Source organism: Botryllus schlosseri, chromosome 3 (genome assembly GCF_051294905.1).
Source record: "Botryllus schlosseri isolate E-star chromosome 3, Bs_hap1, whole genome shotgun sequence".
Classification (NCBI taxonomy): Eukaryota; Metazoa; Chordata; class Ascidiacea; order Stolidobranchia; family Styelidae; genus Botryllus; species Botryllus schlosseri.
The window spans coordinates 35,308,631-35,330,089 of NC_137238.1; the positions used below are offsets into that span (position 1 = coordinate 35,308,631).

Genomic DNA, 21,459 nt, shown 5'->3' on the forward strand with positions numbered 1-21,459 from the left:
TTGTACTAATCAAATGTCCAATGTGGAATCTATTATGTATCGATCCAATTTGCGTTGATTTAGTTCGGTTGTTGCGTAGATTTCCAGTCTTTGCGTGTCTCGGGCCTCTGACGCATCTGCTGATTGTCCTGTTTGAATGAGCTTGGCTACATGGCCAATAGTAGAAACATTGGAGGCTAGGAAAATTAGGCCACTTTGTGACTCGAGGCGCGTGATAGTGCTATCAATGTTTGATGTAATGTTGTAATGATGAGAAGTTGTAGTCTTGGCCTGGACAATTTGCCATTGTCACGTTTGCACCGCAAACGCATTTGGGAATGCTTTTTGGTTGCAGCCTGAGCCTGCGCCGGGCCGCTGTTATTCACCAGATACAATGGCACAAGCTCGAGCGTTATTTGGTCTTTACTATCTCCACACACCAAAATACTACACCATCTTAGCAGACAGTAGACATCACATTGATTCAAAATAAATTTAATCCAGATCATGTGCAATAACAGGCAACAAGCTACAAAAGACAACAGGCTAATTCATTTGCGCATCTTCGCTGTTCATATTTGATCGCAGAATTGAGACATCTTGGCCGTGCTGTAATATGATCTGCGCGAGATATTTCTTGATAATGATCCTCGCTTTGGTAATTAGGTCATGATAACTCACTGTCTCTCTTTCTGCTGTTATCTTAGGTTACGGGTTGTGGTGTTGTATTTAAATCGTGCAACTGGGTTATATATATACGAATGACGAAGTCACAAACGCAAGGAATATTATCTGACCATTGTAATATCTGCATTTGTGTATAAAATTAACCTGATGAATCGATTAGAGCTCGGAACATCCAATTTTTGAAGCATTCTCCTTTTATAAAAAAAATACCCCCCCTTTTTTTTTATTTATAAATATCCCCCGTTATTTCTCGGCTGGCTACGCCCCTGACTACGCTCATGAGCTTGTGCGTGTTGAGTTGGAGTATATAGCTTTGGATTTGATATATGGACTACGCGTTTTCGCACTAGCCTTCTATTAAAATCTACCCTCGAAATTCAAATAAGCAGTGTTCTATATATCATTCCAATTGTATCACCCTGCTATTTTTAGATGACAGTGGCGTGGTGCGCACGACATGACCGTTTGCCTGAGCAATCACATCTATAATAGGCCTCGTGTGCAAGATATCGTCGCTGACCTGAACTATCGCATTGCGAGCCTCGCAGGCATTGGCTACTATCTACTATCGTTTAAGACAATGCTGTTAAGTGTATAATGATTAGCGATCGTTATGTCATGATTGTTCAACAGTGACATCGCAAAACAGAATGACATCGAATACTAAAACATAACTATTCATGTACTGCGAATGCAGGGTGTGTGCTATACATGGGTACAGGCTTTTTCTCAGAATTTACACGCCATTTTAAGGGTGCGTATTATACATGGGGGCGCACTGTATTCGGAAAATTACGGTAATTGATATTGGACATAATTATAGGCTATTACAAAGCTCTAAATTACCTTCATGTGGTGTCTAATTGGTATTTGGGAATATAGGTTTGAATTTCATGCGTGAACTGCACACCATCGCACTAGCCTTCTCTAAAAATCTCCCTTTTTTTTCTCATTCAAATAAGCATTTCTCCATATATCATTCCAATGGTATCACCATTCTATTTTCAGATGATAGTGTAGAGTTGAAGCTTTTTGTTAAAGATTTCATAATGGATATGGTGAGCAGCTTGCCAGATGAAATGTGGTTGAAGATTCTCGAAAAGCTACCACTGCACGATCGTCTTAACTGGGTCAAATTTACGAACAAACGGTTTTTTCACCTTGCTGGAGACATATCTGCAGTACAAGAACTCGATTTTCACGGATGTAGTTATGTATCGAACGATCTGTTTTCGAAGATCATCAATTGTTCAAAAGATAGTGTGAGATTATTATCTTTCCGTGATTGCCCTTGGCTCTCAGATGAAATCTGCACCACTATGCCAAGATTGAAAAATCTTGTTACTCTGGATATATTAGGGTGTTTCTTGAGCAGCGAAACATTACACAGTCTTCTTCGTGCCACTCGCTCCATAAAAAAACTGGCTCTATCCACTACAGAACTGGTCATGAAAGATTTTTGTCGGTTGCAGTCAAAACGCGGATTGTCACTTCGAGTGATACATGTAGAATTGCTTCACGATCCCGAAAAAGTCCGTAGTGACGAAACCAGAACGGTGTTCAAGAATTTTATCAAGACATGCTGTCATTCTAGACCACACTGCGTTACGGTCCAAACGCTGAAGAACTTATACTTTAATTTAAAAGATATTTTGATTGAGGCAAATCGTGCGCTTTATCGAGACTACTTTCGAACAGTGAGGAGTATAGCTTGTGATCGAACTTACGGAACTAAGATACTGACTGCTGTTGCTTTACATAGAGCTGTCAGTCCTCTGTCGGCGGATTGCTTAGATGAAGCTCGGGTACTCTGCCTTCCTATGCAGAAAAGCCGTGATAAGGTGCTCGCATCATGTTATTGTAAAGGAGAACACCTGTCTATTGCACTACATGTACTGGAGTATCTGATTTGCTCGCGGGATGAATATATTGATGATCCAGATTCTGCTGAGGCAGTTTTGCTAAATTGCCGTATCCCGAAACTGACACATCTAAACTTATTCACCAGTTACCGAAGTATTCCCTGCCATTTCACCGAAGTATTCCAGGGTATATGCAAGAAATTACCAGCTTTCACAAACCTTGTTGAGCTGAATGTGTGTTGGCTGGAGCTGCCTGCTAACATGCTTCTATTGGCAATCATGGACATGAAACATTTGAAGGGTTTGTCTTTTTCGCTCCATCTTCCTATACAATGTGACCCGGATCCAGAGCAGGACGTCATGAATTTTACAGCCGAGACAAGAGACACCGATGAAAGTTGCAGATATTCGATATTTTTGTTGAAATTGGTGAGAAATTTTCCGGATTTGGAAAAGTTAGAAATGATATGTAGCATGGATGCCCGAAAATCCGTTGCTGTCAGTGATTTGGAACCGATTGGTATGCTGGCCAAACTTCGTTATCTATCTCTACACAGATTTATTTTGGACGATGTACATCAGCTTGCAAATATCCTATCCAGAAGCACAAAGATATCATCATTGGAGCTTGGTCACTTTGAGACTGATGTTGAATGTGATTTTTCAAAGTGTTTTGCTTCATTACACGATCTCATTTATCTACGACTTGCCCATCGTGATTTACAGTCTGTATCGAAATTCCGCGATTTGCACATGAGTAGAAATCTTCAAAGATTCACTTTTCGTTCAGAGCGCGCATTGTCAGCAGCGTGGATCGAGTCATTTCTGGGACCTGTCGTTGCAACCTGTGATCTGTTTTGCATGTGCCATATCGAATGTGGAAATGGGGATGAGGAGGTGGTGAAAAGGGTCATTGCAAAATACCGGAATATTTGTGAATTGAAATACCGTAACAGGGTGATATTGTCATGTAGTGATAAACGCATCAGGCAACATCCAGTGTGCCAAAGTTGGCAGGGACGCTCGTTCTCAACTGTTGCCACATGCAGCCCTTTTGACTTCATATAGACACCATGACTGTGAATGGTGCCATAACTTGACGTCATATTTCTGTTCATAATTTTGTTTTTTTAGTTTTTATCTGAACTGCTATTTTCTTTGAAATACATATAAAAGTGATTTCATTTACCGGTACCTCTTTCAATTTATCCATCCTCGGTCATGCAGGCTGACTTCCCACCATGTCAATTGTATGACACGGTCCATAATTTTTAAAAAGATCCAAAGTGAAGGAGGTAGTTCGATGGAAATATCTACACCTCTCCTGACATCACCAAATACGATCCGGTGTGATCCACTTTGTGAATTTGAATTGAATTTCTGATGGTCGTGTTTAGCTCCATGCCATTAATTTATTTATTTCAGCATTAGTAGTAAAATTGAATTCTGTTGATCCTAAGGTTATGATAACTGTATACAATATCAGATATTGCGGTTGTATATATCGCTGTCTTGAGGAACGCTTCTGTAGCCTATGTATACATTTGGCTCTTCGTTTTTTTATTTTTATACCTAAATGTCATTTGAAGGGAGTGAGTGAGTAAGTAGGTGTCTGGATTTGGGTGAAAAGCTTCAATGTTATAAAACATCGTTTGCCAAATGAAGCTCACATACTGGGGTAAAGCAAAGAACCATGTCCTCATTGTTGGTTTCACCTCATATAGGGTGTTAAATTGATGTTCATGCCCCCCCCCCCTTCCCCCCGTGCATGAATAATTTTTATTTACTATGGTTAAATTGTTCAGTGTTCAATAGTATTCATTAACGCATTTAATTTCATACCACAGTCTTGTGTTGATTTTTGCGGTTTTTTCATTTGCGTTTCTTTGTCTCACACTATTAACGCATTCGAGACCGTGTTTGTTATCAAATGCATATGGCATAATATATTAGTATTTTCTTACTATAGCTGCAAATAAATTACTGCCATCATGTCGTATTGTATTCACACTCCTTTTGTCCGTCGCTTCAATTTTCTGATTACAGCTCAGGATTTAGTTCGTGGGTTGCCATTATTGTGCATATAATGATTGTGTTTATTACACACTAAATCGCACAAACTTGAAAATCATCCCTTTGTTGCAATTCATACAAATGCAGAGTTATCATGTCCAATTTATTCATACTGTATCACCCTTCATTTTCAGATGATAGTTTATTAGTTTTAACTTGTTACCACTTTTTCATCTGTAAGGATTTGACAATGGATATTGTGAGCAGGTTGCCTGATGAAATGTGGACAAAGATTCTCGATTATCTCCCAGTACACGACCGTCTCGAATGGGTGAAATACACAAACAAAAGATTTTTTCAGCTTGCTGGAGATGTCTCTGCTGTCCAAAATCTCGATTTTCGTGGATGTAGTTATGTGTCCAATAGCATGTTTCAGAAAATACTCAATTGTTCAAAAGACAGTGTGAGATTTTTATCTTTCCGGGACTGCGCTTGGCTCTCGAATGAAATTTGCGCTTTTGGAGCATTGTGCAATTTGTAGAGATCTCATCTTGAAAACGCATCTGACTGAGTCATGGAAATTTATTCTTTCCACAAATGTAATACCGCGCTATAGATTAAATAATGCACAAATTCTCCAATATTGTGTCACTCGAACACAACGGCAGGGGTGGGCAATTATTTTCCTCCACGGGCCAAACAAGAAAAATAAATACATTGGCGGGCTGAGTGAAAATTTTAGCTATATTCTCTGGCGTATGTTAATTTTATTTGCAAATTACATTGTTAATAAATGCGGCTCAGTGAATGTGTTGATATATTAGGTAATGAGAAAGTGACAGTTCAAAATAGCTATTTGCTGTCATGATTCAAAACAATGTTGAACATGATACATTTTAGCTCCATGTTCCTCTATTAAGAATCTAAAACAGTGGTTCTCAAAATTGTTTAGGCACACCTCCCTTAACGATAGCGAACAATTTGGCGCCCCCTTGTTATGATATCACAAAATATTAAAAAGTGCAACCAACGGATAGTTTGATGGCATGAACGATTCTAGCTTTTGATGAGAGAATTGTGATATATCAATGTCGGACAATACACAGAGCAACAACTATAAGCTGGCTGTGTATCGCGCATAGCTTCGCCCTCCCTTGACCGAGTGTTTCGTGTTTTTGTCATAAGACTGACTTTAATTAAAATCCTTGATCTCGACGACATGCTCGGCAAAAACCGAAAGTACAGGTTTACCCCCGACTCCAGTATACGAATATTTAGTTCTCTAAATTCTTAGCCTAAACCTTTTTTGAATTTCAATTTTCGGCATGGCATCCTTTATGGGTAGTAGATATGATGACTCGTATAGTAATCGCAAGCACTGATTGACTTGTTTTACGAATTGGGATTTGGAAACATATCACGTAACAAATTGGAACACATGCCATATAATGCGTAATGTGACAATGGCAACCAATAAGGTTTGCACTAAACTATATGGAAAGAGTGATTTTTGTGATTTCAATTGATTCTTATACTTTGCCACATTGCCTTTATTTTAAATCTGGATTACGCATGTCAGATACGTAGGCAGCGCAATCGTGGTATATTAATGAACAGGCTTCAAAGTAAACGACTTTCCTGTTCATTTGATACAGCCTATGGCTTTAGTCATTCAAAATGCAAGTTTATTGTTTTGAATTCCAAGCAACACTTCACGGTCCGCACAAATTGGCTTCGCGGGCCGCATTTGGCCCGCGGGCCGCACTTTGCCCAGCTCTGGTCAACGGGTTTCTGTATCTTCATTTGGTAAATTTGTACCAGCTCTTGTGTAATCTTTATGAGCTATTGAATCATTGCATCTCCTCAAAGCTGGGGTCGTAGCTGATATTTCTGTAAGGGTATGTTAATTATTTAGCTGCTAACTGCTATTGGTATTATTTTTACTTCCATTGTAATATTCCAAATTCATAACCTAGATTACGGTACCGATTTTCACCTTGAGCAAAGGCGCAAGGCTGGGCACAAGGATTTGAATACTTGAATCTGAATCCAGTAATAATACGGATGCAATCTAGTCGGGGTAGCAAGAGATGATGTTATTTCGAGTACTGAAATTCCACTATCCCTGCTATAATGTATTATTTTAGCAATGAATGTAAAGTTGATAGTAATTTCTAATGCTGAATGTTTGAAATCTCAATTATTTGTGTCACAGCAGTGTAATGTACTAACTTAAGACTTTATTCATGCGAACATAACAGAAGGTCCTGACGTGCAGGGCAACAGAAAACGAATGACTATCGTCGTTTACTCGACACAGTACAACACAATTCAGTAATTGTAATCAAGTAATAATAATGTCCAATCACGATACACATCATCTCCCCTCTTTCATCCGAAGCGTACTGTACATTCACCCCGGGATATAACGTTCAGGGCATCGTCGATTGCGCGAACTTCGACGTTGTGGATTGTGGTTAGCATCCATCTCCCACTTCTCTCCCTCCTCTGTGGTTGGCGAAACGTGATCTATTCTCAGAAATCGTCGATTTCGCCACCATATCCGCCCGCTGCTCAGTTTAACCAAGTAATCCCGAAACTTACCAATGGCAACAATGATACCGCGATGATGCCAACGTTTGGTGATCGGGTTTTGAATTCGAACGGAAGTTCCTATTTTGAATGGCGACAACGGATGTGCATCTCTATTATAATGATCCTCATTATACGTCCTCACAGCCGCTGCTTTGGAATCACAATCTCGAGCTAGTTTATGCCACAATGGTGCAAACAGCTTGTGATGTGCCGGTAAACAGGTGCGAAGTGGGCGTCCGAAAAGAATTTGTGCCGGAGAACGTCCGTCCACTCTTGGTGTGTTTCTCCACTCTAGCAAACCTCGCTGAAATGAATCTGAAAAAATATCCCCATTGGGCGACGTTTTAGCCAAAAGATATTTCATGGACTTAACGGCAGCCTCCGCAAGACCATTTGATTGCGCGTAATGCGGCGTCGATACAACATGATTAACACCCCATCGGTCCATGAATTTTCTGAAGTCATTCGAAGAGAATTGCGGTCCTCCGTCGCTTCGTAAACGCACTGGAACACCTGTGTCGGAAAAGAATTTGCGAATTACTCTGATTACCTGACGAGAGGTTGGATCCTTGTCCCATTCACAGATGCTCGGCCAACCGGAGTACCTATCGGTGTACACGAGGTATTTCTTTCCGCAATATGAAAAGAGGTCGGTTGAGACATCTTCGAAAACTCTGCTAGGAGATAGCTCAATTTCCATTGGCTCTTTTGGTAAACTTGGCAAATATTCCTGGCATCTCCCACATGACTGTACCACATTCTCTATGTCAGTGCTCATCCCTGGCCAGTATAAAGTTTGTCTCGCCCGCCTCTTCATTCTGACTATGCCTTGATGAGCATCATGCAATCGTGCAAGCGCTTCTCCTTTAAATCCACACGGGACTACAATTCGTGCATTGTATAGAACCAAGCCATCGTCTATACTTAGATCATTCCGAATCTTCCAATACGGCTGCACGGCAATAGGTGCGTTTTCGCATTTAGCAGGGAACCCCTTTCGGATAATCTCGATTAATGACTGATAATTATTGTCAGTGAGTGCAACTTGTCTCATGCGCGATAAGACCGGGTCTTCTAGTGCGTTCAACGATCCACCCGCTTGCTCGCTTCTGAAAATTTGGCTCTTGATGGTGAGATGGCATGCCATGCAAGCGGCGTCATCTCTTTCCGCTGCTTGATCCTCTCTTGTTGGGTCTTGCACTGGCGCTCTTGACAATGCATCAGGAATGGCATGAAGTTTTCCTTTCCTCCATGACGTCGTAAATACAAATGCAGATAACTTCTCTTTCAGTCGCTGAAGTCGTGGGTTCTCGATGGAATCCAACGTTTGAGCATTTAGAATGGAAACTAGCGGCTGATGGTCGACAACCACATCAAAATGCTGCAATCCTGTCAGAAATAGTTTGCATTTGCGTGCTGCCCACACAACTGCAAGAAGTTCTAGCTCCACCATTGCATATCGCGATTCTGTCTCACTTAGAAACCGGGAGCCGCATTGAACCAGTCTCCATGTGTCACCGTGCAACTGTAATAGAGCGTATCCCAAACCTCTTGTCCTGGATGCATCTGTTTGCAAACTCGCGGGCAACTTCGGATCGAATGTTGCTAATACAGGTGTATTAGTCAATGCTGCTTTCGTCTTCCGAAATGCGTCGGCCTGTACGCTGGACCAGATGAACTCATTTCTCGTTTTGAGTAGACAGCGAAGAGGCTCTGCCACTGTGCTGATCTCCTTCGAAAATTCCCCCAATTGATTCACCATTCCCATGAAGCTACGTAATTCTGTGATGTTGGTTGGAGCAGGAAATTCTGTAATCGCCTTCACTTTATCAGGATCTACAGATATTCCGTCCTTGGATATAATGAATCCAACAAATTTGACTTCGCTTTTTGCGAATCTTGTCTTTTTACGGTTCAGCGTTATTTTATTTTCACGACACCGCTGCAGCAAACTCCATACTCGATGGACGTGTGACTTGAAGTCTTCGGAATGAACGAGAATATCGTCAACGACTTTTGCGACATCCTGGAGCCCTCTCAGTGCTTCGTCCCCTCTGCGACAGTATTCATCTCCCGTTGAAACTAAGCCCATTGGTGCGCGCAGAAATTTGAATTTTCCCCAAGGAGTCATGAACGTAGTGAGCAATTGAGAGTCCTTCTCTAGCGGGAGCTGCCAATATCCGTGTGTTGCATCAAACGTGCTCATGTACTTCGTGTTGTTCGGTATCTGCGCGACAGCTTCCTTTGCTGTCACCAATGGGTATCCCGGACGTTTCACGAACTTGTTCAATTTGGTCAAGTCAACACATAAACGTATACCTCCACCGGGTTTCTGCACCAGTACCATCGGATGGCACCACTCTGTGGGCGAGGTGACCGGTTCGATAATACCCTTGACTATCATCTCGTCGATAAGTTTTTTCGCATCTTCCCTTTGAGGAAACGGAACCGCCCGTGCAGCGTGTATGGCATAGGCTTCAAAATTTTCTTTGACATGTATCTTCATATCAGCACCCGTCATAGGCGACAGCTTGACATCGTTTGAAAAAACGTCTTCAAAATGCTGGAATATACGTTGCTCGATTCGACAGATCTCAGCCATGTCCGGTTCGGTAGGTATATCACCGATAACCTCACGTAACATGTCTCGTTTATCGGTAACTACTTGTTTAGCAATAGGTAATGGAGACGGATAATTTGCCGGAAGAATTCCCAACTCCTTGCAAACATACCACGCAAGCATCGCTCCTTCGCAATCATTACAGATGAGAACTTCAAGAGTCACCTTTCTACCGCCGTATTCCATCTTCAAAACAACATATCCTACGCATTTCATCGGTTGCAAATTTGCAGCGAGGACAGCGTCGCAAGGCGGCTTGGAATAATCAGCACGTTTCAATCCGATCGACATGATCCACTCTTCGCACGCGATTGAAATTCCCGCTCCACTGTCAGGCAACACGGCATGCCGTCCCAAATTACGATCTCGAACATCATACACAGTAATGAATACCGATGGTGGTGCTCTTCCAACGACACGCCCCGATAGATTGTAGCATGTTATCACCATATTCTTCGGCAAGTTTGTTGCTTGGCACATTCGAGAGAAATGTCCACTCTTTCTACAAGAGAAGCATATTGCCTCTTCTGCTGGGCATCTAGCGGCTTCTGCATGAGGTAGCCCACAATTACGACATGTGTTCGCCTCTTTGCTCACTGGTTTCCTGCTCCTTATGACTTTGCTCACAGTATGCCCATTCCATTCTGAACTTGCAGTCGCCAAGGCTTGGTCACCTATGGATGCCGATTCCATACTCCGACATATGTCCACAGCTTCCTTCAAACTGGGAAAGGATTTGGTTTGCATCAGACGTTTCCTCACTTCTCCTGATATGACGCCTGAAATAATGCGTGTTGTCAAACGCGTTTCAAAACAATGCTTGCAAAGTTCGGAATTATTGGCAATCTTCCTCAGATCCATATAAAATGAGTCAAAGCTTTCGCCAACTCGTTGTTTGCGTTCTTCAAACTCCACTCTATCAAGAGCAACATTCCGCTGATCTCTCAAGTATTTATAGATTCGTTCTAGAATATCTTTGACCGTTAGATCGGTTTGTTCGGAGTATTGTGGATAAATTACGTGGATAAGTGTGTCCAGTAATTTTGGGGAAAAGAATCCTTTAAGGTGGGATACTTGTTCGCCGTTCGGTAAACTCGTTAGTCTCATAACTGTTGCATAATCTGCCCATAATTGCTCCCATCCTCGAAAGTCTTTTATGTCAATATCTGCCTCAAGTCTTGGTGGTTTATTCGGAGACACGTGACTGGATGTTTTCTCCGAACGTTCCGAGTTAAGCTTAAGTTGCCCCAAAAGAGATGCAATGACATCTTTATGATCAGCTTCCATGCGCTGCAACACCTCTTTGTGGTGATCTTCCAATCTCTTCAACTCATCTTCCCTTTGTTTTTCGCGTTTCTCTGATTCCCCAATCAAGTGTTCGAGCAGTTCCTCCACTTGTTTTCCTCTCGTAGCCATCTATGATAATTTGTGTGGCCTTTCTTTTAAATAGATCCTGCCGACAACGCCATGTAATGTACTAACTTAAGACTTTATTCATGCGAACATAACAGAAGGTCCTGACGTGCAGGGCAACAGAAAACGAATGACTATCGTCGTTTACTCGACACAGTACAACACAATTCAGTAATTGTAATCAAGTAATAATAATGTCCAATCACGATACACATCAAGCAGCATACCAAACGTTTAACATGTATTAGAAAGGTATAAAATGCCTTCATGTGGTGTCTAATTAGTATTACGGTACTGAACCGTATATACTTTACGATAGCATGAGAGGTTCATATTTAAACTTTCCACATCTTTCGTACTGCTGTAACGTCACAATGAATGAAGCTAGATTACTCGACTCAAACCCTAGTACTCGATTCACTCAAGTATTCGATTCTGGCTAGCCTTAGTACGAAATCAAGATGATTCTAAAAATGTATTAATCCAAAACACGTTTAGTTTTATAAATTGGGTTTTTGAATGTCTATGCTCATGAATTTGTACATGTTGATTTGGAGCATAGCTTTGGATTTCATGTTTATACTGCAAACCATCCAACTAGCCTTCTCTAAAAATCGGACCTCGTTTTTCTAATTCAAATTAGCGGTGCTCGATGTATCATTTCAATTGTACCACCCTTCTATTTTCAGATGATAGTGTCGAGTTGAAGCTTTTCATTTGACATGATTCAATAATGGATATTGTGAGCAGCTTGCCAGATGAAATGTGGTTGAAGATTCTCGAATACCTTCCATTGCATGACCGTTTTGAATGGGTCAAATTTACAAACAAAAGGTTTTTTCACCTTGCGGGAGACATATCTGCAGTCAAAGATCTCGATTTTCACGGATGTAGTTATCTTTCGAACGATCAGTTTTTGAAAATAATCAATCGTTCAAAGGACAGTGTGAGGTTTTTGTCCGTCCGGGACTGCGCTTGGTTCTCGGCTCAAATCTGCACCACCATGCCGAGATTGAAAAATCTTGTTACACTGGATATATTGGGGTGTTTCTTGAGTAGTGAAACATTACACACTATACTTGGTGCCACATGCTCCCTAAAGAGATTGGCTCTATCCACTACGGAACTGGTCATGACAGATTTTTGTCTCTTGCAGTCAAAACGCGGAATGTCACTTCGAGTCTTGCATGTGGAATTGCTTCACGATCCCGAAACTTTCTATAGTAGCGAAAGCGAAACCATAACGGTGTTGAGTGATTTTATTAATACATGCTGTCATTCAAAACCGCACTGCGTTTCAGTCCAAACGTGGAAGTATTTATCTCGCAACGATTTTGAAAATATTATGATTGCGGCAAGTCCTGCGATTGATCGAGACTCCATCCAAACAGTGACGAGGGAAGCTTGTGATGAAACTTATCTAAATCGGATACTGATTGCCGTTGCTTTACATAGGGATGTGAGTTCTCTGTCGGTTGGTTGCTTAGATGAATCGCGGGTACTCTGCCTTCCTATGCAGATGAGACATATGAATTTGCTCGCATCATGTTATTGTAAAGAAGAATACCTTCCTATTGCGCTACATGAGCTGGAGTATATTTTGTCTCGGGACGAAGATACTGATGATCCAGATTATGCTGAGGCAGATTTGTTAAACTCCCGGACCCCAAAACTGAGACATCTAAACTTGGGCAGACGACCTACTTGTTATTATGGTGTCGCCGAAGCATTCCCTCGTATATGCAAGAAATTACCAACTTTTACAAACCTTGTTGAGCTTAATGTGTGTGGACTGGATTTGCATGCTAACATGCTTCTATTAGCGATTATGGATATGAAACATTTGATTGGTTTGTCTTTTTCGCTCCATCTTCCTGTACAATGTGAGCCGGATCCAGAGCAGGACGTAATTAATTTTACAGCTGAGACGAGAGACGCCGATGAAAGTTGCAGATATTCGATATTTTTGTCGAAATTGGTGAAAAATTTCCCGGATTTGGAAAAGTTTGAAATGAAGTGTAGCATGGATGCCCGAAAATACGTTGCTGTCAGTGATTTGGAACCGGTTGGGATGCTGGGCAAACTTCACCGACTATCTCTACACTGGTTTATTTTGGACGATGTAGATGGGCTTGCAAAGATCCTATCCAAATGCACAAAGATATCATCATTGGACCTTGGTCACTTTGAGACTGATGTTGCCTGTGATTTTTCAGAGTGTTTTGCTTCGTTACGCCATCTTATTTATCTACGACTCGCCCATGATGACTTGGAAGGTGTATCGAAATTTAACGATTTGCACATGAGTAGCAATCTTCGAAGATTCACTTTTTATTCAGAGTGCGAATTGTCAGCAGCGTGGATCGGGTCGTTTCTGGGACCGGTCTTTGCAACCTGCGATCTGTTTTGTATGTGCCATATCGAATGTGAAAATGGGGATACCGCGGTTGTGAAAAATGTCATTGCAACATACCGGGCTATTTTTGCATTGAAATACGGTAACAGGGTGATATTGTCATGTAGTGATAATCGTATCAGCCAACATCCAGTGTGTCAAAGTTGGCAGGGACGCTCGTTCTCAACTGTTGCCACATGCAGCCCTTTTGACTTTGCAAAGACACCATGACTGTGGATGGTCCCATAAATTGACGTCATATTTCTGTTTAGAATTTTGTGTTTTCAGTTTTCATCTGAACTTTGAAATGAATATAAAACTGAATTCATTTACCGGTGCCTCTTTCAACTTATCCATGATGCTCAGGACCTCGGTCATGCGAGCTAACTTCCCACCATGTCAATTGTATGACATACTGTAGGTAGTTCGGAATTTAAGAAGGATCCAAAGTAAAGTAGGTTGTTCGATAGAAATATCTACACCCCTCCTGATATCACAAAACATGATACCATGTCATCCACGTTGTCGATTTGAATTGAATTCCTGATGGTTGTGTTTACCTCCATGTCGTTATTTATTCCTGCATTAGTAGAAGATTTGAATTCTGTTGATCATAAGGTAATAATAATTGTATACAATATCAGCTATTGCGTTTGTACATATTGCTGTCTTGAGGAAGGCTTCTGTAGCCTAAGCGTACATTTGACTTTCCGTTTTTTGTTTTACACACCTAAATGTCATTTCAGCTTTTATCTCGCACTATTGACATATTCAACACCGATTTTGTTATCAGATGAATATGGTATAATATATTGGCATTTTCACTACCATAGCTGCAAATAATTTACTGCCATGCCATCATGTTGTATTTTTTCAGCACTGCTTTTGTTCCTCGATTAAATTTTTGGATTACACTTCTGGATTTAGTTCGTTTGTTGCCATTATTGTACATATGACTTGGCTTTGTTGCAATTCATACAAATGAACAGTTTTCAAGTTATCATCTGTATCGCCCTTCATTTTCAGATAATAGTTTTATAGTGTTAACTTGTTACGACACTTTCATCAGGCTGCAGCGTGCATCCAGTCATTTCTGGGACCTGTCGTTGCAACCTGCCATCTGTTATGTATGGGACCTATCGAATGTGAAAAGATTTTCGCGAATGTGAGAAAGGTCATGGCAAAATACCGGAATATTTGCAAAACGAAGTATCGTAGCAGTGTGGTGTTGTCGTGGAAGGTGCAATGATTATCATCTCAGCCAATATCCAGTATGTCAATGTTGGCAATGAAGGTCATTTACAACTGTGGCCATATACTAACCTTTTGACTTCTAAATATGCCTCGGGTACAGATAATTGTATAATTGTAATTGTATAATTTGGGTTTTTGAATGACTATGCCCAAGAATTATTGTATGTTGATTTGGATTATAGCTTTGGATTTCATGCTGGGACTGCACACCATCGACCTATCCTTCTCCTAAAATCTCCCTTTTCCCCCAATTCAAACAAGCGGTGCTCGATGTATCATTCGAATGGTATCCTATTCTATTTTCAGATGATAGTGTCAATAATGGATGTTGTGAGTAGCTGGCCAGATGAAATGTGGTTGAAGATTCTCGAATACCTTCCACTTCATGACCGTTTTGAATGGGTCAAACTTACGAACAAAAGGTTATTTCACCTTGCTGGAGACATATCTGCAGTCCAAGATCTCGATTTTCTCGGATGTAGTTATGTATCGAACGATCAGTTTTTGAAAATAATCAATCGTTCGACGGACACTGTGAGATTTTTGTCCTTCCGGGACTGCACATGGCTCTCGAATCAAATCTGCACCGCCATGCCGAGATTGAAAAATCTTGCTACGCTGGATATACTGGGGTGTTTCTTGAGTAGCGAAACGTTGCACAGTCTACTCCACGCTACGCGTTCCATAAAAAGATTGGTTCTATCCACTACCGAACTGGTTATGAAAGATTTTTGTCTGCGGCAGTCAAAACACGTATTGTCAGTTCTGGTCTTACATGTAGAACTGCTTCACGATCCTGGAAAACTCGGCTGGTTTGAAACCAGAACGGTGTTGAAGAATTTCATTAAGACATGTTGTTATTCTTAACCACATTGCATTTCAGTCCAAACTCTCAAGTATTTGCCTTTAGATCATTTTGAAGACATATTCATCGAGACAAATCTTGCTGTTCATAGAGACTCCACCCAGCGAGTGATGCAGGAGGCGTGTGATAAAGCTTACCATAATCAGATACTGATTGCAGAGACTTTGCATAGAGATGGCCTCGGCCGGTTGCTTAGATGAAGCCCGGGTGCTCTTTCTTCCTATCCAGGGATTAAGGCATGGGAATATGCCTACATCATGTTATTGTGAAGGAAAATACCTGCCTGTTGAACTACATGAACTGGAGTATCTTATTTGCTCGCGGGACGAATATGGTGATGGTAATTGTCCAGATACTGCTGAGGCAGTTTTGCAAAATTCCAGTATTCCGAAACTGACACATCTGGACTTGGGCAGACGGTGCGTTTCTTATTTTGGTCACGCCGAGGCATTCCCGGGTGTATGCAAGAAATTACCATCTTTCACAAACCTCGTTGAGCTTAATGTGTGTGGGCTGGATTTGAATGCTAACATGTTTCTATTAGCGATTATGGACATGAAACATTTGAAGGGTTTGTCTTTTTCGCTCCATCTTCCTATTCAATCTGATCCGGATCCAGAACAAGACATAATGAATTTCACAACTAAGACAGGAGACACGGATGAAAGTTGCAGGTATTCGATGTTTTTGTCGAAATTGGTGAAAAATTTCCCGGATTTGGAAAAGTTGGAAATAAGTTGTAGCATGGATGCCCAAAAATTCCCGATTTGCACATGAGTAGCAATCTACAAAGATTCACTCTGTATTCAAAGTCGACATTGTCAGCAGCGTGGATCGAGTCATTTCTGCGACCGGTTGTTGCAACTTGCGAACATTTCTTTATGTGCCATATCGAATGTCAAAATGTGAACGTGGGAGTTAAAAAGATGATTGCAAAGTACCGAAAGCTTTGTGAATCAAAATATCGTAACAATGTGGTATTGTCATGCAGTAATAATCGTATCAGCCAACATCCAGTGTGTCAAAGTTGGCAGGGTAGGTCGTTTTCATCTGTCGCCACTTACAGCCCGTTCGACTTTCTAAAGATGCCTTGAGCGCAAGTAAACCGGTTTACCATCATATTTCTGTTTTGATTTTCGTTCAACGTCTTGAACTGCCGTTTTCTTAGAATTGATGCTTTTAATTAGTTTTTGTTATCTCCTTCATTTTCTCGATAGTACTCAGATGTCAGAACGATCCGCAGATAGGCTAGCTACCCAGTACACGGTAAATTTGAGATCCCGCCACCGCGAAATTATCCGCTAGGAGCAGCACAAAAGAGAGCTTTCAGCGCATGGCCGCCAACGAAGCTAGGCGCTATAGGGAAAATTTCCCTTTTTTCCCGCTTTGCGTAAGTTCTGCGTTCCCCGTCTCGCTCTTTTGCGATTCAACGTGCTGGGAACATGACAGGAACTGATCGTGCTGCAGATTTCAGAACTTTCTTGGCGAGTAACGGTGTTGCATCGCGCCATATCAAGAAATTGGAAGGTAGATAAATAGCTTTAGCATTCATGTACCCTGTTATCTAGATATCTGATATAAAGTACGATCCTAATCTGTATATAGCTCACGCATAGCTTAAGCAATATGACCTGTTATAACAGCTAAGAGACGCTCTTCGCCATGAGTATCAGAAGAAGTTGCGATACTTTTTTCTACTGTGTTAGCATTGATCGGCCGTATTGCAGCGTACCGGTACCAAACATAGTAAAGAGCTTGGAATCTTGTCAATTTACATTCTGTTGTGGTGTCATTATGAGTGGAACAAAGTTGGAGATATCCTTGTTGAACGGCTCAAAGATGATGGCTTACCAGAATTTATTTGTATTGATAAGCTGTTGTATGTAAATGATCAATTATTTTGCAACTACCATAAACTGGATGTCTGTGCTTTCGATTTCACAATGAATTCAGTTGTTATTACGCATAGCAATATCTGTGGGTTGAACTGCATTTCTGGTCATGAATTTCGGTGGCCTCAAATCAGTAATATTATTGATGATCAGCAGTTTGTAATGGCGAGGCATGTTGGACATGTGTACTGCTTGTAACGATAAGGATTATCTGTAGTATTGATGTTACGTTCAAAACTGTTTCATTTTTTTAAAGAGAATGATGTCAATTCGTATAATTTTTGCGGGCTTTGTGATAAAGACTTCTGGCAAATATTCACCATTGGTGTGACGCGCCATCTGTTGAATCTGCAAGAAGTAAGAAGCTAATCAACTGAAATGTGTTCATGCAACTAAGTCTTGTTGTTTCAGTTATGGAAAAAGTCGTCAACAAATCAATGTCAAAACAATATATCCGATAAATCAGCCTCGATCGCTGAATCAGATACCACTTTGCCGGGAGAAGCGTCAGTTAATGAGGATTTAGATACCACCGTGCCCGTAGAGCCGTCAGTCCGTTGTGATTTAGCTTCTTCAGAAGCAGCTATGCCAGTAAGTATTTGATAAAATTTTGCAATGAATTTAGCTAACCTGAATGCCTCAGCAGTCCACACCTCCTCAAGAAGACGACAACTCGACAGATCTCCTTGTGGATGATATGGTAAATATCCACATTATTCTAGTAGGACACCAACTCATATTTTCATCGATTTTTAATCAGCCACCATGCAGTATCAAGCACCTCGTCAGGTAAATTACTAAATAGTATGTAATGTGGGTATAGAAGTACATAGTTTGTACTGCGAGTAAATAGAAGTAGTCCGGCGACGTGCGCCGGTGTAAATTACTGCATAGTTTGTACTGCCAGTAAATAGAAGTAGTCCGGCGACGTGCGCCGATGTAAATTACTGCATAGTTTGTACTGCCAGTAAATAGAAGTAGTCCGGCGACGTGCGCCGGTGTAAATTACTGCATAGTTTGTACTGCCAGTAAATAGAAGTAGTCCGGCGACGTGCGCCGATGTGAATTACTGCATAGTTTGTACTGCCAGTAAATAGAAGTAGTCCGGCGACGTGCGCCGGTGTAAATTACTGCATAGTTTGTACTGCCAGTAAATAGAAGTAGTCCGGCGACGTGCGCCGATGTAAATTACTGCATCGTTTGTACTGCCAGTAAATAGATGTAGTCCGGCGACGTGCGCCGGTGTAAATTACTGCATAGTTTGTACTGCCAGTAAATAGAAGTAGTCCGGCGACGTGCGCCGATGTAAATTACTGCATCGTTTGTACTGCCAGTAAATAGATGTAGTCCGGCGACGTGCGCCGGTGTAAATTACTGCATAGTTTGTACTGCCAGTAAATAGAAGTAGTCCGGCGACGTGCGCCGATGTAAATTACTGCATAGTTTGTACTGCCAGTAAATAGAAGTAGTCCGGCGACGTGCGCCGGTGTAAATTACTGCATAGTTTGTACTGCCAGTAAATAGAAGTAGTCCGGCGACGTGCGCCGGTGTAAATTACTGCATAGTTTGTACTGCCAGTAAATAGAAGTAGTCCGGCGATGTGTGCCGGTGTAAATTACAGCATAGTTAAACTAATATTTACACATTCAGGTGGATTCAAGTTGACTGTTAAAGAAGCTACTCGTCAGCTGCAAAATGAATTTGACAACGAGGACTGCAACTGGCAGAAAATCGTGACTCTTTTCAAACAATTGTACGGGTACCGGCGTGCTCAGCTAACAAAGAAAGGGATCCCTCTCAATGAAATTCTGCAAACTTTCCCAACCTTGGGTGATATCAGACTGGTGAGCGCATGTATGATTTACCATTAGGCCTCTGCGATATCGAGTGCGCGTCAGTGTATTGAGTATTACAGTCGAGACTTGTATTCCTGTATCACTCATTCTGATGTCACAACATGAATGATTTGGGGTAGGAATTATGTGCCTTTTATACGGCCAAAAAGAATATAGTGATAGTTCTTAATATAATACTGAAAAATTTCTTTACAGGTCAGGGAAGACTTCTGGAAGTTAGTTGCACCAACTACAATTGATGAGATGAGAACTAATTACACAAAAATGATGAATACATTGGATAAGATATTTGGGGTAAATTGGGACTTGCAAAGCTATTATGATTTAGAATGATTGATAATAACTTCTCGATTTTTTGTTTTTCAGTACAGTGTGAATGATCAACTTAAAAATCTGCTGAAAGTACAATCGCAACTCGCCGATGGCAGAGTAAAGTGGAAGAAGACCGACGCCAGCCTGAACTCTAAAAAGAAGTCCACAGTATCTGCATTGTCAGTGGAACAGGTACTTGATTATAACTAAGTTTATATAATGATTTCAATCACTGATACATGTAGCTGACTGTGCGGCAGTGGTGAGCGAGATAGTGTAATGGTTATGCGTCCGGGTTCTCGATCGGTAGGTCGTGGGTCATACCAAAGACTGTAAAACTTATTGTGTGGCGTGTCTAAATAACTTGGTGAATTACTGGTGTAGAGTTGTTACCCCTGTTGTTGACAGTCGTATTCATAGTTTGAATTTTTAAAAAATACTTGCATTTCAGGCTCAAGATACTGAAATCCACTGCAAACGATCACACCCTCCACATTTGGTTGTTGCCAAGCACGAAAATGGCAAGATCCAGGGCTGGATTCTGGCTGATGGCCACAAAATTTCTTGCCAAGAATACGATACGGTCTTTGACATGTTAATTATGTTAATATTATGGCATGCTATTATGCCTGGGACCTATCATATCCGAAAGATTTTCAGCTTCTGGCTTTCGTTCAACATGTGGTAATAGGTGACAAAAGTGCTCAATATGTGTCTACCAGATTGGCTGATTTCTTTTTAAGATTTCAACAATCTGCTCCAGAATAAGACTTTTTCCGGGTTTCTCACTATCGTTTTTTGAGTAGTACTTCACAAGTACGTTAGATCGTACAAATCCTGTGAGGTTAAGTTCCTCTCCGCATTCGTTTATTGAGTATGGTACTTTGAAGTACGTTTTAGTACTTGTACTAATTATGTTACATAATCCAACTTCTGTAATTAGTTTTTTGTTTGTAATTCTTGATTGAAAAATTCGGCTCTGATTTATGCTGGTATGTTACATGATCCAAATTCTGTAATTTGTTTTTTTTTGTAATTCTAAATTGAAAAATTCGGCTCTGATTTATGCTGGTATGTTACATGATCCAAATTCTGTAATTAGTTTTTTTTTTGTAATTCTAAATTAAAAAATTCGGCTCTGATTTATGCTGATGCAAGTCCTATTTTTTGCCTTCAATTTCATTTCGTTTACTTGTTGATTTCTTTGCACGTTCATTTTTCCGTTTATAATAAAATGTTCCATGCGGGATTCGAACAGTTTTAGATGTCGTCGAGTACACCAGGTGGTTTTAGTGTTATTTCGAGGACAGGTCGACTTGACATGTACGCCAGATTATTTAGTATTCTATATCAGGCCGCATTGAGGTATCACCTAGATCGGAAACACCTAAATACGGAAACACCTTAATATGGAAACACCTAATCGATATCATCTAGGACATTTTTCGTGGGATCTTTTTTGACGAAAAAAGTGTTGTCTTTTCTGATTTCAATGACATGAAAAAACTTACAGTGTATGTCAATTGTATGACATGGTTTGCAATTTTAGAATTTGCCTAAAATAAGAGATGAAGAGTATTTGCATCCAAATTTTCACACCCACCCAAAATTCACTGAATATGATCCACTTGGAAGTTTTTGTCTAATCCATGATGGCTTTGTCAATTCCCTGTCATTAATATGTGATATTACCGTATCAGCAGTGAATAAATTTGT

The 21,459-nt window shown here is 40.8% G+C and overlaps 3 protein-coding genes across 4 annotated transcripts in view; all 3 read left to right on the forward strand.

The window, feature by feature from the left end:
* LOC145435135 (uncharacterized) overlaps nt 1-16,945 on the forward strand; it is a 63,136-nt gene extending 46,191 nt beyond the window's left edge. The window contains exon 3 of the transcript XR_013913716.1: nt 16,871-16,945. The gene's annotated coding sequence lies outside the window, so the exon portion shown is untranslated. The remainder of the gene's footprint in view (nt 1-16,870) is intronic.
* The window catches only part of LOC145435142 (uncharacterized), a 126,086-nt gene that overhangs the window by 16,221 nt on the left and 88,406 nt on the right, over nt 1-21,459 (forward strand). The gene's annotated exons all lie outside the window — the stretch shown is intronic.
* Nucleotides 16,947-21,006, forward strand: LOC145435162 (uncharacterized). Of its 2 annotated transcripts, XM_080312467.1 has the most exons (6): nt 16,947-17,210; nt 17,832-17,932; nt 17,987-18,166; nt 18,219-18,275; nt 19,226-19,419; nt 19,798-19,935. In XM_080312467.1, exons 1-5 carry the CDS (start codon nt 17,126-17,128, stop codon nt 19,238-19,240), a joined length of 438 nt encoding a protein of 145 aa, XP_080168593.1. In that variant the 5' UTR covers nt 16,947-17,125; the 3' UTR covers nt 19,241-19,419; nt 19,798-19,935. The 2 variants fall into 2 exon arrangements, with proteins under 2 accessions (XP_080168593.1, XP_080168594.1); XM_080312468.1 differs by lacking the exons at nt 16,947-17,210; nt 17,832-17,932; nt 17,987-18,166; nt 18,219-18,275; nt 19,226-19,419 and adding exons at nt 19,483-19,725; nt 20,195-21,006.